General features: G+C 56.3%; 1 protein-coding gene across 5 annotated transcripts in view; it reads left to right on the top strand.

Moving 5' to 3' along the window:
• SEZ6 (seizure related 6 homolog) overlaps window positions 1–16,270 on the top strand; it is a 43,602-nt gene that overhangs the window by 15,914 nt on the left and 11,418 nt on the right. For all 5 annotated transcript variants that reach the window (XM_081805470.1, XM_081805469.1, XM_081805468.1 and 2 more), the window contains exons 2-4: window positions 5,097–5,723; window positions 6,165–6,298; window positions 14,972–15,167. In XM_081805470.1, the coding sequence (XP_081661596.1) occupies window positions 5,097–5,723; window positions 6,165–6,298; window positions 14,972–15,167 (957 nt within the window). The remainder of the gene's footprint in view (window positions 1–5,096; window positions 5,724–6,164; window positions 6,299–14,971; window positions 15,168–16,270) is intronic.

Raw genomic sequence — 16,270 nt, 5'->3', positions numbered from 1 at the left:
CATGGGCTCTGGGATAACGAGGGTCTGCAGGCGCCAGGCCCTCACTAATCCCCTATTAAAACTTGAAAGGGGCCAGGGAACCTCCAGAATAAACTCATTAACTTTTATGGGACAATAAATGTATCCCATTAAATTCTCATTCTTACACTGGGCCAGCTTAACCTCCAGAACCCAGAAGGGTGGGCTCTCTTCCCACAGTATCCCCAAGCGCCCCCCTATACCCACCTGCTGTCATGCCCCCCCCCCACAACCCCAACTGAGAGCTGGTGCTACCATAAGGCAAGGATCAAGGCTGACCTCATCTCAGAACTCTGGGCACCCCTTCCCTGTGCCGGCTGTGGCTTCCTCCTTAGGAGGCCAGCAACTTTGGCCCTCTGCAGGAACTATCAGAGGGACAAGGGGCCCCTTCTGCCCTTGCAGAGGATGGGGTGGGGCCCGCAGATGTGAGCAGAGGCCTGTCTCTAAATGGCCCTCACCAAACCCATATGTCCCCATTCCACAGATGGAGAAACAGAGGCCCAAGTGGGCCAGCCCCTTCCCAGGTCACAGAGCCAGTGAGGCATCGATTTGGGATTGGAACCTGAGGTTTTCTGGCTGGCTGGTGCAGAAAGATTTGCAGAAACAATAGCACCAAGTGGGGCGGCCCAGCTGGCCCTGAGGTGGCATCTGGAGTCTGTTCCCGGTGGTGCCCCCCAGGCAGGGCCACTGCATTGCGACCCCATTCCTTCATCACTGCCTCCACAGACCAATTCCAGCTCCACAGCCCGCCAGCACCATAAACCCTCGGCAGCCTCCTGGGCCTCAGCGAGCCTCAGTTTCCCCATCTATAATACAAGGCTGATAACACCTACCTAGTTGGATGCTATGAAGAAAAGTCCACAGTCGTTCTAGCTTCCCCTAAGCAGAGGCCAGACAACTCCCCACCCCCACCCTATCCAATCCGGGGCTGTCGGGGGTGGAGCACCGGACTCCCATCTCTCCCCCACGAAGCTGGGCCCTGGGGAGGAGGGGGCAGGGCAGGTGGCCTTCCCTGGGAGGCCCAGTCTGGGCCTGGCGGGGGAGGGGCCTCCAATCCCAAGAGGGGCCACGGTGGCGGGGGGAGGGGGAGAGGGGGGGAGGGGGGGCGGTGTGGGCCGGGAGGCGGGAGCGGGAGAGAATCCACCGGGGAGGCATCCTGAATGGCTCATTAGTGCCGATGAAAGCCTTTTTTCATTTCGTCTAAATACTTTAAACAGGGCTCCCTCCGATGTCTATTTGCATAGCTTAAGAGCTAATGCGGGGGGAGGGCCCAGGCGGCGGCAGGGCCACGCCGGGCCGGGGGCTGCCGGGGAGCTCCGGGGCTCCTCCGCGGTGGGGATGGCGGTGGCGGGGAGGAGAGGGGTGTTTCCCGGCCCCAGCCCTCTTAAAGGAAGAAGCCCCGGGGCCTGCGTCCCTCCTGGAGGAGAGGAGAGAGGCCAGCCCCGGGAGGGCATTCCTGCCTTCTGGCAGCAGGCGGAGCAGACAGGTAGGGATCGTGGGGGACCTGTCCACCTCCTACACGCAGGCCTTAGAGGTAGCTGCCTTTTGCGGGACGGGGGCAGTAATATCCTCCCTTAACAGATGAGGATGCTGACATGCTTGGGGTCACACACACTGCTACGCACCGGGGAACACGATCCCTCAGACAGCAGAGGCCTCCAGGGCGGTCCTCTTCCCACCCCAGGCCTGCCTCAGTGTTGCTAGGCCCCCACCCTGTGGTCTCTCCCTCAGTGCTTCCCTCGAAACTACAATTTAGAGCAAGCAGCAAACGTCTCCTAAAACCCCTCCAAAGTGCCCATTTTACAGCTGAGGACACAAAAGCTCTGAGAGGCAACTTTCCTGGGCTCAAGTGAGTTTCAAATGGCAGCGCTGACATCTGAACGCAGGGATGTGGGACACAGTGCCCCTGCCCAGAGAAACCAGTGTTTTTTGTTTCTGCTTTGGGGTCCAGACTCGGATGTGCTTTGGGCACGGGCTGGGTGCTCTCTGGGTCCCAGCCAGAGGCTTCCTGAGAGTCCAGACCAGGTCAGGCTCGACTCAGCTTCCAGATGCTAGAAATTCTGGCCCCAGCTCTACTTCCAAATTGTGTGAGACCTTGGACAAGTCCATTCTCTCTCTGAGCCTTAGTCTCCTCAGGTGGCTAGGGGGTTCTCCGCTGGACAGCTCCGCTCTCTTTCTCCTTTGAGGCAGCCCAGTATCCTGGGAAGACTAAGGCTTTGAAGCCAGATCCGCAGAGGCTCAAACCCCAGCTCCACCACTGCTGTGACCGGGCGAGTCCTCACCCCACCTCTCCAGGCTTCAGGTTCTTTGTAATTCCCATCTCGTGGAGTTGCCATATCAATGAAATAATGCAAGATCTGAGAACAGCCTGACTGAGCATGTGGGTCCCTGACACCCCCTTTCACTATGCCCGGCATCACATGCTCCCTCTCTGTCAGTCTCTGCACCTTTGAACTCAGCCCTGGCGGAGAACCTGAGGAGCCTGGTGGCAGGGAGGGCAGGTCAGAGGGCCTCAGGCTTCCATCAGAGTCACCCAGGATATCTGGAGATGCCCTCTCCCCAGAAATGGCTTGTCTTCCCAAAATTATCTTACCCTCTCTGACAGTGGGTAGCACCCTCCGGGACCAAGTGGCAGCTGATTGCGGAATCAATTTGCTCGCTTGATACGCTATCTCGATCCCATTTAACCGAGTGCTCAGTCCCCCCAGATAACACAATCAGTGCAATCGACAGTGACGGGAGGTGCCCATTAGCTCCGCTCCATTGGCCAGCACCCACCTGGCAGCCAGCGGGAGGAGCTGTGCCCGCTGCGGTCCCTTCCTGAGACAGAGGATCTCTTTGCCCTCCCTCCCCCAGAGAAGAATCCCACAGGTACCTCCCCCGGGAGCCACAGGCGACATCTCTTATGGGGCAATCCTGGAAAGGGACACTTGGTCTTTAGTCTATGTGATGAGGAAGGCTCTTCTTCCTTGTGCTATGTTAAAATCAGTCTCTGTTCACCTGGAAAGACCGTGTGACATCTGGGAGGTGGGCAAAGAGAGGAGCCCTGTCCCGGAATGTCATAGGCACTGCCCAGACCCTCGTTGCTGACTCAAATGAAAGACACAGGGCACTGGCAGACCGTCTGCTCTGGGGGGTATGGGCCTGGCTGGGCATCTAGTTTGAGCATTGTGTTGTCGATGACTGACACAGAATGCCAAGGCACAGATGGGCTGCTTTGGTGGGCATCTCAGGAGATAAGGGTTGGTCCTGTTTTCTCGGGGCTTTGGGGCACCGGGACCCCTCTGACCCAGAGCAATGGAGAGCCAGCCCTCTGACCTGCACTCACCTCTCCCACCCCATCTCCTCCCTCCTCCCATTTGTCTGACACATCAGAGCTGCTATGGGCTCCTGAACAGAATGTAGGCCATCTGCCACTTCCTCATGCCTGCCAATCCATGGGGTGGGTGTGAGCCTGTGGAATGACAGCCCCACCATCAGACATTCAGAGGAACCAACCTTCTTCTTGCAAACTGTTAACGCCCTGGCTGTGTTTCCCGTCAAGTGCTCATGCAGCCATTTTGAGAGCTGCTAGAATCAGAATATCCTCCCAGCCTTCTCAGAGCTGGCAACATTCTACATGAGCTGAATCTGGAGCCAGCATCCATTGACCTTTTCCTGGCAGTTAAGGATCTAGAGAGCCTAGTGGGCCACAAGCAGAATATGCATCATCTGTCCAGCTATGTGGTTGAAAAAGTCAAAATAATCAATAGCAGAGCAATCTGTACCTCAAACCAGCGGGAGCAACCAAGTTTCATCTTCCATAGCCTATGTAATTGACTAGTAGTGGCTGCCTGGATAACTGTGTTGAGAAGGATTCTGAAGTCCCATGTGGCTCAGCAAGAAATACCCAACATTGGTTAACAGTGTCTGCCATGGACTGGGGCTAACTGTTCTATCCCTGCTTTAGACCCTGCCCGAGATGGACCCTGGCTAGTACCACAAGAAAGATAATGGGGGCAAAAAAAGAAAGAAAGATAATGGGAATTCAGAGAGATGTCTCAAATAAGGAAAAAACGTAATATCAGTTATCCTCAATTAATCCTAAAAAAGAAACTCCATTTTACAGATGAGTAGACTAAGTTTCAGAGAGTTTAGGTTATTTGCTTGAGGTCACACAGCCCGGAAGTGGAATGGATTTGGGATTTGAAGCCACATATGCTTTACTCTAGAGCTTGGCTCTTCCCCCTCTATTCACATCACTGTTCTAAAAGGATTAAAAAAAAAAAAAAGATAAAAGAAATGATTTTCTGAGAAGTGAGAGAAATAGGACATAATGGAACCCTAACAGAAATGTCATGTACTCATGAGGGAATCTAAAATAAAACCCCAGGGTGCCTGGGTGGCTCAGGCAGTTAAGCATCTGCCTTTGGCTCAGGTCATGATCCCACATCAGGACTCTCCCTCAGCCCCTAACCCCACTTATGCTCCCACTCTCTCTCAAATAAATAAATAAAATTAAGAAAAAAAAATGAAAAAATAAAACAAAACCCCCAATATATGAAGCATTTCCTGAGACTAATGACCAGCAGAATGACCTATAATCTCAGGCAGAAAAGTCACTGGGGGATGGCCTTCTTGCTAAGGGTTTTTTACCTCAGGTCTTCAACTCACTGATTAAAGCCACTTCCTTTCTTTGGCCTGTTTCCTCATCTATCAAATAAGGCCCTGATTGGGAATGGCAAATATTTATCTCTTATTTCGGTCTGAGGTATCAAACATGGCTGCCTGGAGTGTTGTGTTGTGAAGGATTCTGAGGTCGAATGTGAGAAGAGCAGGAAATCGTGGAAAGGTAAATTAGTAGTGTCCACCCCTGTTGTTGGAGGAGAGAGGATATCTCCTGTGACATCCTGGAAATAGGTGATATCATCTCATTTCCAGCTCTCGAATTCTACAGCTCCTGATTCTCAACAGTGAGCACGTTCCCCAAGCCTCTCTGTCAACAGAGAGGTGGATCTTCTCCTTACGATCTGGACGGGGTGTGATGCTGTTCACTGTGGGGCAGTGAGAGAACCTCTGATCATTCGTTATTATTTCAGGACTCTCCTCAGAGGCCCCACCCACGAGGGAAGGGCAGGCCCCGGGCATCGAGGAGACGGATGGGGAGCTGACAGTGGCCCCCACACCAGAGCAGCCAGAACGGGGCGTCCACTTCGTCACCACAGCCCCTACCCTGAAGCTGCTCAACCACCACCCACTACTCGAGGAATTCTTACAAGAAGGGCTGGAGGGCGGCGAGGAGGGGATGAGGCCAGCCCTGCCCTTCCAGCCTGACCCACCAACACCGTTCACCCCGAGTCCCCTTCCCCGCCTGGCCAACCAGGACAGCCGTCCTGTCTTCACCAGCCCCACTCCAGCCATGGCTGCAGCACCCACTCAGCCCCAGGCCAGAGAAAGACCTTGGAGCCTGGAGTCAGAGCCCCCTGTGCTTCGCATCACAGCCCCCCTACCTCCTGTGCCCAGCCCAGGCCCCGGGCAAAGGCCCAGTACCACACCCCCTAGCAGAGCATGGACTCCGACCCAAGAGGGTCCTGGAGATATGGGCAGGCCATGGGCTCCAGAGGTCAGGTCCCAGACCCCGGGGCTCGGGACGGAGGGAGCCGTCATGACCTCTACAGCATCAGGGGACGATGAGGAGACCACCATCACCACCGTCCAGCCACCAGGTCAGCTCCCTGCTGGCTTGCAGATCTGGAAATGGGGGACGGGGGACGCGCGGGGCCCTATAGTCCTCTGCCCTGTCACTGTGCCAGCCTGCCTTGCCCTTTGGCACCAAGGGCCAGCCTGCAGGAGGCAGGTGGGTGGGAGCTGGATGGCCTGGGTTCAAATCCCGATTGGAAGCAACGACAACAGACCCTAGGAGTTTCGCTGAACCTCTCTGAGCCTCATCTGTAAAATGGTGGTAAGACCCACCTCATTGAGCCATTGTGACAACTGAGATAAGAATGCACCTAGTAGGTGCTCAGGAAAAGGTGGTCCCCTTCTTTCAACAGGGAAATAGACACCCCAAGAGCTGGGCTTCACCACACACACACACACTGGTCAGCCTCAGTTGAACCAACATCACCAGAGCTGGGCTTAGCCTTGTATTTCCTCCTGCCTCCCAGGCCCTTGTAGCTGGAATTTCTCAGGCCCGGAGGGCTCTCTGGACTCCCCCACGGCCCCCAGCTCACCTACAGATGCCGGCCTCGACTGTTTCTACTACATTACCGTCTACCCTGGCTATGGTGTAGAAATCAAGGTAAGAGACCTGGTTCCCATGGGGACAAAGCTGGAGCTAGTGTGTTATTTTTCCAGAAAGTGCTGGCTACTGGGAGAGGTGGGGATGCTCAGGGGCATCAGTTGGCCCAGAGCCAGGGCTGGGCCTAACACTTGGCCAGCTTCTGCCCTACGCACCAGGGAGTGAAGAGCTACTGTTCCCAGGGGCTTGATCAGGAGCTCAGGAGAGCTTGAGGAGGGCCCTACTCTTGGGAGTGGGTGAGTGTCTGAATTTACATGGCTGGGGAGCAAGAATGCAGGACTTCGTGGTTGGGCCTGAAAGAGCCAGGGGCCTCATTGACTGAATTATTCACTCACTCATTCCTTCAGCAAATACTCCCTGAGCAGCTCCTCTGGGCCAGGCCCTGCTGGCTCCTGCGCTGCAGAGTTGAGGAAGACAGACATGGTGCATCACCAGAGAGAGCCATCTGATGGGCGAGTCAGACCCCCAGCCCCAGCCTCCTGCCCCCTGCCTCCCTGGGCCATCTCATCCCTCCCTTGGGATTAAGACTCTCTCTTAATCCTCAACACTGAGCCCGCAGGTCCTCATGGATGTCCCACAGCCTCTTCCCCCTCCACGTGCCTCAAAGCCAATTCTTCCCTTTTGCTCCCCCAAACACACTTGCCACACCACTCCTGACCTCAGAGACGGACACCTTAACCCTTCAGAAACAGGGCGCAGGGCCACCACCGTGCTGTGCATGGTGACGCCAACTTGGCCCTTCTCTCTCTCTCTTCTCTGAGTCTTGCTTGCCCCCACTGTCCTCTGCCTCCACCTTAGTCCCTTTTTTTATTATTATTTTTATTTTATTTTATTTTATTTTATTTTATTTTATTTTATTTAAGTAAGCTCTTACGCCCAACGTGGGACTTGAACTCATGACCCGAGATCAAGAGCCGCATGTTCTACAGACTGAGCCAGCCAGGCGCCCCTCCACTGCAGTCATCTTTCCCATATGAAATCAGTCCTCCCCTCCATACCTCCCCAGAGGCCTCTGAACCAAGGCCAGTCCCTCTGGCCTGTGTCTAGCCACTCCCTCCCTCATAATCTGCCCCCCACCCCCCTACCTCCCACTTTGCATTGAGCAGCTTGCAGCTAACTGGATGGGCCAAGCCCACTTTCCCCACAAGCCCCAACTGTATGTGCTGGTCCCTCTGCCCAGAAGAGTCATCCCACTATCCCTTCTGTGACTTCTTTCCTGATGCCCCATCCTACGAGTTTGTTAATAGCCGGCCACATCCCCAGCTAGACTGTGAGCTCCTTGAGGGGTACCCTGGAGCACAGGGCCCAGAATGGGGTCTCCGTGGACTGGCTGAATGAATGCACAAATGGATGGAGGAAAGAAGGAAGGAGGTGACGGTAGCCTGAGTCTGGAGACAGAATGGAGGTAGGGGCAGACATTCAGCCTAGCTGAGGCCATCAGGCAGGTGACTGGTGAGCAGAGGGAAGGGGGCAGAGGAGGAGTCCGGGAAACAGGGCAGTGTTGGCTGCTCCCAGCTCTCGGCCCGTTCCCCACCCATCCCAAAGCCCCTGGTTCTGGGCCTGGAGCCAGCTACACCTGTCCCGGGGATGTCAAGGCCAGGTCTCTGAGCCAGGCCCAGAGGAGGGGGGGCCCTCTCCCACCACAGGGGGGCCCGTCCCCTTCCTTCTGTGACTGTTTGCTCCCGTTCTGCCAAGCCTTGGACCCTTGCTCTGGGCTGACGGGGAGGGTAATTAGGAGCAGCCACCCCCCCACCCCGAGCCATTAGCACTCAGTGCTGCTTAATTAAGGTAATTAATGTAAAAGCATCACCTAATGAGAGGTGGTACCGGCTGTGGCTTACTGGGTGGAAGGCGCCAGCTGCAGGTGTGGGGAAGGGGGAGGGAAGGGGCAGATGCCAGGCTGGGGGCCCCCCTGCAGGCCTGAGCTGGCTGCACCTGCCCCCCCCCATTCCCACCGAAGCCCACCGGGCCAGGCTGGGCCCAGTCCTGGTACTCGCCGCAGTGGGGCAAGATGCTGGCTCTGCCTGCTCCAGCCCTGGCCCCGGGCACCAGCCCCACCCTGGATGCCCACCCCCCTCTTACAAGCCCTGTGTCTGTTGTCTGGTGCTGCCACATTTTTTTTTTCATCAGAATGCAAAAGCTGTTACCAGGCAACCTTGAGATGAAGACCTGCCACAGCCCTGGACTGCTGTCTGGAAATGTGGCAGGCAGAAGCTAGCACCCCCCTCTACCCCGCCACCATGTCCTTGGGGACTCCCGTTGGCCCTGATGGCCTGAATTAGAGTCTGAGGCCACGGCAGGAAGGGCCGGGGGGCGGGCAGGGGGGGGACAGCATCAGCCAGGGCTGAAGCAAGGGTTATGGTTCATCTCCTTCTGGGGCCAGATCTGCAACCCCTGCCCCTACTGGGCCTCCTGGCCACACCACCCAGGTCACTTGGGGACCTGAATCACTGATGCTGCAGACCACTACCCACGGGGAGTTGGGAAAACTGAGGCCAGCAAAGAAAGGGAACTGCCCAAGGTCACTCAGTTAACCGTTAACTAGTGCTTTTTGATGAATGAATTTGCTCTGCAAATATAAATGGAGCAATTACCACATGGCAGGCTCTGTGCCAGGAGCTGGACACAGTTCCTGGGGGAGACGGAAGTCCTTAGCACTGACCAGAGAACGCTCAGCGCCGTTGGGATGGAGTGGGAATGCCAGGATGGGGCGCACTTCACCAGCCTGGAGGGTCAGAGGGGGCCTTCCGGAGGCCATGATACCTGCTCTGGGGCCTAACAAAGGAGAGGTCAACCAACACGCCTGGACCGGGAAGCGGTGCCTAAGGCGGACTGGCCGTTGACGGTTACCAGGGCAGGATGGGACAGGTGACTTTTGTCGCCCAGGAGCGGGAGGTGAGCCTAGGGGCTTCCGGATTGCACTCCTGCCAGAGGCTGGGCCTGAAAGCAGCGCTTGTCTGCCCTGGGCAGTGGGGGATGGAACGGGTGAGGCCGCTGGAAGGCCGAGAAGGTGCCCGCCCTGGCTCTTTCAGACTTGGGGAAAGGCTTGTGGCTTCCCTCCATTGTGGGTGAGCCCCTGCCTCCCCTCTGCGAACTCACAGGGACGGTCCAGGGTAGGTGGAAGGGACGGAATCCGGGGTGAGGGGTGGTGGGAGAAACCATGGGAGGAGAGGAGCATGTGAAGAACCCACAAATCACCTCCCTGACACCATGCTGAGCCTCTGCCATGTGATGTGACCACAGCTCTGGCTAAGGTCTGGGGCCCCTTTTCATGAGGAACAGGTTCAGGGGTTCCAGAACCCCTAACTCCCCAGCTCTCCATGTCTTGGACTCCAGCCCCTCATAACCTGCTTCTTCTCCTGCCTCCTCCTCCCCCAGGCTGTTGCAGTGATTTGTGCGCTGAGGCCGAGGGTCCGAGCTGCCCACAGGGAGGAAGCCCGCTCAGGTCCTCTGTCATCAGAGGAGGTTTGCCTGTCTCAGCTGGGGTCAGGCACTGGGCTAGGCTCTCTTGAGAGGTCTAGAAAAGCCCCTTTAGGATGGGTGAGCACAAGCCCCCTGGCCCATGTGGGTCCCATCCCTGCTTCAGGCAGCCGGTCTCCCCTGAGGGCTCCAGGCCTTTCAAATGGGCCTGGCATGTGCCTTTCGTTGCACTTGGCATCCCAAGAGCCTTCCCACTGCCAGTCTCCATCTTGGCTTGGCTGCTCCCTGTACCATCTGGAGCTTAGGCACAGCTGCCCATAGTCCCTACCCTAGTGCCCCAGGTGTCCCCATTGGAACACAGCTCTCCCACGCCAGAGGCCGACTGCCAGGTTGATAGCCAGAACACCAGGACCAGGTCTGATGGGGACACCAATAGGGTGGTGGGTCAACGGGGTGAGATTTCTGGGCAACCTCCTCTTTTCTGGCTCCTGGAAGGCTCGTCTGAGAGGAATTACAGAGGTGCAGGCAGGTCTGGCCCCACGCATTTAGACCCCTCTCCCTATCCGTAAAGTAGACTCTTTCCCATAAGGGCTTGTGGACAGGCACAGAGGCTGTCCTATGGGACTGGGCTTCCAGCCCTGCCTCTGCAGCCCGTCTCTTGGTGACTGGCAAAGTCCCTGGCCTTCTCTGGAACTGTTTCCTTCTCTGTCAAAGGAGATGAACCAGATGATGCAGAAGGGCGCTCCTAGCCAGTCCTTCTGAGCGTGTCTCCTCTCCTGGGTTCAGGAAGCTCCCTCATAGGCCAGACTGGGCCGTGGCCGCTCAAGCTCTTGACCCTGCTTTCTGCTCCTAGCAGCTATAGAACCTGGCCCAGAGAGAGGGTGGCTCCCAGGGACAGTGCCTCCTAGGCAGAGCCCTGAAAGAGCTGAGGCTAAGGTGGGTCGACAGCCAGCTATCACCATGGCAAAAGCATTAGTCTTACCAAGGTAGAGCCCAGGTCTCCCCAAGAAAGGGGAAGAGGACTGCTCAGCTGTGCTGAGCCCCTTACAGGTGGGATCTAACTTAACCTTACAACCCTAACCAGTGGGTATGACCATCCCATTCCACACACGAAAACTGGGGTTCAGAAGGTCATGTGACTTTCCCAAGGCCCTTTCAACTAGTCAGTGATGGAGCTGGAAGTTGATGCCAGGACTCAAGAGCCCCTCTTCTTCCCCTGGCCCAGGAGATTGGCCCAGGTGTGGCGAATCCGAAGAGGCAGTGCATTTGGGGACTGTTGGGGGCTCTACCCCAATCCCTTTCCTCAGCTCAGCCCTGCCTCCTCCTGTAAGATGCCCACCTGGAATTCCTCCAGTCTGGGGGCAGGGCCTGGGACGCTATGCATGAAGATAAAGCACTAGGCCAGGAATTGGGGGTCCTGGTCCAGAATCCTGGCTTTGCTTTGGATGCACTATGTGACACAGAGAGGAACTCTGCTTCTGATGGCAAGGTTCCCTTATCTATAGAGCCGAAGTAAATACAATCTGCTTTGCCTCCCTTACTGAGGTTCTGTGAGATCTGAAAGGATAACGGGTGTGAAAGAGCTTTGAAAACCATAGTCTCATGGGAAAAGTTGTGATTCTACCGCTGTGGGGAGTGGGCGAGCACATGGGTGAGGGGGAGCATGTGGAGGTGGGGGAGCACATTGGTGTGAGGGAGCACGTGGGGAGTTGGGGAGCACGTGGGTGTGGGGGAGCACGTGGATTTTGTAGAGCATGTGAATGAGGGAGCACGTGTGAGGAGGCGCACGTATGTGGGGGAGAACGTGGGACTGAGGGCCCACGTGTGCCATGCCATGTGTTTGAGGGAGCTACTCACAGGCCCTGCTCCCCTGCGCTCTCCTGGTCACCAACACCCATGTGTGTCCTCTGACAGAGGCCCAGTCACCATCTTCTGGGGGTGAGGCTCACACACTGGAGTCATTCTTTTTTTTTTTTTTTAAAGATTTTATTTATTTGACAGAGAAAGACACAGTGAGAGAGGGAACACAAGCAGGGGTACTGGGAGAGGGAGAAGCAGGCTTCCCGCAGAGCAGGGAGCCCGATGCGGGACTCGATCCCAGGACCCTGGGATCATGACCTGAGCCGAAGGCAGACGCTTAACGACTGAGCCACCCAGGTGCCCCCACACTGGCGTCATTCTTGAGCTCCCCTGCCTGTGCAGGATTTTACTCGGGGGATTATGGCACCATCCCACCTATGAGTCACACCATTAGGGCCTGTTCTGGAGACCCGACTGGCGGCTTTGATGGGGACAGACAGGCCAGTCGAGTCTGATGGTCTGGGGGGCTGGCAGAGGGCAACCTAACTCCTCCCCACCTCCCATTCAGGAAGGAGTTGGCCCCCTCAAAGTGGTTATATTTCCTTCCTTGAATTGACCTCATGGTCGGCTGGAAGCTGGGCAGTGCTAGACAGCCCAGGGTCCTGTGGGAATTGTCCTCACCTCCCTCTGCTCTAGCTTCCCCCTACCTGGCCCCCAGCTCCCCCACCCCTAGTCACAGGCTAGGGGTGTGGGAAGACAGCCCTTGTTGAGCAGAGCTGACATTTCAGTCTCCCAGGCTCTTCGGATGCCTGCAAATTGCATCAAGACTTCATCACCCTCCTTGTCCAACACTCAGCCCTGTCTGGCCCCTGTCAGGCCTGGCCCTCAAACAAGTGACAAATTACATTGCAGCCACTGCAGCAGGCCGGCAAGTGGGTGCTTGAAACCCAGGGGACTAGAGCTGCATAGACAGCCTCTAGCTGAGAACAGGGTACCTCCTGGATGTGAGCCCCGGGCCACCCAGGTCCACTGCATCCCACGCTCATGGCAGCCCTCACCACCAGGCTGTGCTGGAGGCCAGGCTAGCTGGAGGGGGCCATAAGCCTCAGCTCCCACTTTTCCCAGCCTTAAAGGCCTCTTGGGCGGGGGGGAGGGTTGGAATAAATCTCAACCTCTTGGAAAAAGCCCGGTCTGACCGAACCCCCACTGCTAAAGCTGGTGGGCCTGGGGTCTGGGAATAAACATCCAGATGTCTGGATGTCTGTCTGCAGGTGACAGCTGCAGCAGGCTGGGAGGGAAGGAGTTGCCTTTGCCTCCAGCAAGGCAAGATTCTGCTACTTAACACCTTGGTGACCTTTTGCCAGTTCCTTAGCCTCTCTGAGCCTCGGTTTACTCATGGGGATTTTACCACACACCTTACAGAAGTGTGGAGGGGAGGAAGTAATGCCTGTAAACAGAACAGGGCTTGATGGCTGTAGGTGCTCCATGAATGCTGATTGTTATTGCTGTGTTGTCCCTGCAGATGACAGAGCAGTGGGGTCACAGGCTGGAAGCTATAGGTCAAAGGATACTTACGGCAACTAGGAAAAATGCTAAGTTCATCTCTGCTTCTCTGCTTTTGCCTCCTTAGTCACTTCCCTGTGGGAATGTCCTCCCTCCCTCCGCCTCCTGCTCCCGGTCCAGCCCCCCTGAGGCCCTCTCGGACTCTCCCTGAGCCGCTCCTGCCCCGCCCCAGGATTCCTGCTGCATGCATTCAGTGCCACTTAAGGCAGAATTATATGCTGCCTGGCATCTCTCGATAATTACAGATTCCACGTGTGTGAGTCTTGTTTGCCCAACTCTAGAATCGTAGAATCTCCAAGTTTGAAGGGACCTCATCCAGCCTCTGCCTGCGGCAGGAATTCCCTGAGGAATGTCCCCAGCAGATGGTCCGGCAGCCGCCACCCGAACGTGCCCTATAAGGGAGTCTCCTCACGGAGGGCCAACACTTCTGCCCTAGCACCCTGCCTTGAGCCTTCTCTTGGGCCCCAAAGACGCACTGGGTCTTTTCTCTCGGGCAGAGAAGTCCCTGGGGCACATCTGTTGTCAGCACGCAGGGTCTCAGGGGCCCAGAGCGCGGCTGCCTCCTCTAACCCGCCTGGGCTCAGCATCCATCCTCTGTGCTCCTCAGCTCACAGGAATCTGGTGAAGAATGTACTTCCAGGGGTCCACGCACTCACTCTCTCCACACATCTTTATTGCAGTTGGCCATTGAAGAGGGCGTTGTGACCCCAAATGCCTCCCTGGGCTTTAATGGAGAAGAACAGAGAGGACAGGTGGGGAGGGCTTAAGGCAAAAGAACTGACTGGCCTGGCTTGGGAGGCTAAGGGTGGTGGTCCTGGGATCTGAAAGAATGACCAGCTTCACCAGGAGGGCAGGAGGAGAGGGCTTTTCCTGCATATGCAAATGCCCAGAGGCCTGGAGGTAAAGTGTAGCCTCTGACTGCAGTGTGGGCAAGTGAGGCTGGCTGAGCAGTCTGCAGAGGCCAAGGTGGGCAGGGCCTTGAGGGCCAGAGCAAGGCATTTGGACCAGATAGTGGGGGCTTTGAGGGCTCAGTGGAGCACCACCAAAGGATTTCACTATGTTCGGATGGTCGGCCACAGGTCGGGGCTATTAGCTGGGTGCAGTTCAGAAAGTATTTATGAGGAGGGAGGAGTGGGTGAAGCCCTGGAGGTAGGGAGGCCAGCCAGGAGGCTGCTGCAGCACTCCAGGTGAGCAATAGTAGCGAGGAGCTGGGAAGTGGCAGGGGGGATGAAGAGTAGTAAAAAGATCTGGGTCCAGGAGACCGGGCTGAATGACTGATTGGCCGTGGGGTGTAAGGGAAGAGGCAAGATGCCAGTTTCGAACTTGGGCGTGCAGGTGGATGGAGAGGGAAGCTGCTGGTGGAGGGGGGCTGGGAGAGTGGCTCAGTATGAGGCGGGCTGGGGGTGGGGTGCCTGTGAGGCATCCAATAGCGGGCGTCCAGGGGAAGCTGGGCACGTGGCTCTGATGCTTAAAAGACCTCACATGGCTGGCCAGGCCCTTGGACACCCTCTAGTTCAACACACCTGCTCCATGCCCACTTTACAGATGAGAAAACTGAGCCCAGAGAAGTGAAGGGACAGGACGCAGCTGGTGTCCTGGTGTCACTGAAAAGCTTTGGAGACAGAAAGACATGCTTGCAAATTTCAGTTCTGCTAATAATCTCTATGTAACCTTGGATATGAACTTCAGATCCCCTCTCGCAGGGTTACTGGGAAGGTGAAATGAGCTCTTCCTGTGCTCAAGTGCCCAACTCAGGGCCTGGGGGCTCCAGTGGCCAAGCGGCCCTGAGGATGGGCCATGCCTGGGGCCCCAGGGAGTCTGTGGGCGGCAGGGCTCAGTCAGCAGGAGGAAGCCTGACTGCTCCACTTTGCACTGTCTATCCCATGGCAGGTCCAGAACATCAGCCTCCGAGAGGGGGAGACGGTGACTGTGGAGGGCCTGGGGGGGCCTGACCCGCTGCCCCTGGCCAACCAGTCTTTCTTACTGAGGGGCCAAGTCATCCGTAGCCCCACCCACCAAGCAGCACTGAGGTTCCAGAGCCTCCCACCACCTGCTGGGCCTGGCACCTTCCATTTCCACTACCAAGGTAGGCCTGGGCAGCTGGGGGAAGAACCAGCCCAGACTGGGTGCCCTCCTGGGGATCTCTGGTGCTATTATAGGTGTGGGGGTGGGGAGTCAGGGGGGCAGTCACAGGCGCCCAGTGACACTCGGTACAACTAAAGGTGATTATTGCACATCTGACACCTCCAGAACCTTTCCTCCTCCACCTACCACCCTACAGAGAACTGTTTGTGAAGGGGGCCTGACACAGAACCAGCTAGCCCTGAGGTGCCCATTGCCACTTACTCATTCACTCATTCAGTAAACTCTTCCTGGGTATCTGCTCTCTGCTACGCTGTGCTGGGCACTGGCAATATCAGGATGAATCCTCCAAGTCCTTGACCTCAAGGAATTCAGAATCTCTAGGGGTGCAGACACTGAAATAGGCAATAACAATAGAAGCCCTCTCTTCAAAATGGAAGGGGGTCAAGGTGAAAGGGGCTTGATAGTGACCATCTGGAGATCCTTAGCAACCAATCTGGCCTTCCTGAACTGCCTCACCCACCCTAGACCAGGCTCATGCCCCAGTCAGCTCAGAACACCTCTGGAAATAGGGGAGTGGCAAGATACAATGGGAAAATCACAGACTCAGGAGATGGGCAGATCTGTGTCTTAATCTCCTTCCCTTTGGCTGTTGACCTTGGACAGGTCATTGGACCTCTCTAACCCTCCTTTTCCTCTGCTGTACCACGTGACCAATATGCCTACTCCATAAAGTCATGAGGAAGATTAAACAAAAGGGTTCATGTGAAGTGCTTAATACAGCACGTTCCGTGAACTTAGCGTGTTCCGTGAAGGAACCAGAAACAAGTATTAAAGAGATGGCAGGATGGGAAAGGGAGGAAAGGGGGTTTGCCTCTGCCCCTCTTCCATCAGCATCTCTCCTGGCCCCCTTCCCCCAGGCAAAGTCTTCTTGACAGGGCAACCAGTTCAGACTGGGGAGTGCTAATGGGGAAATAATCGGTGTGAACAATTATGGCATTGCCCTGCATTGTCGGGGACCCATCCTGCAGCCCTGCTTGGTCCATAGCCCGGGGAGGAGGACAGGCCCTGGAGATGGGGATGTTCGGAACCCACCTAAGAAGCACT

The sequence above is a fragment of the Leptonychotes weddellii genome, chromosome 15 (genome assembly GCF_054177405.1).
Source record: "Leptonychotes weddellii isolate Sample4059 chromosome 15, ASM5417740v2, whole genome shotgun sequence".
Lineage (NCBI taxonomy): Eukaryota > Metazoa > Chordata > Mammalia > Carnivora > Phocidae > Leptonychotes > Leptonychotes weddellii.
Note: the sequence above shows the minus strand (reverse complement) of the source record. Positions and strands in the feature narration are given on the sequence as shown.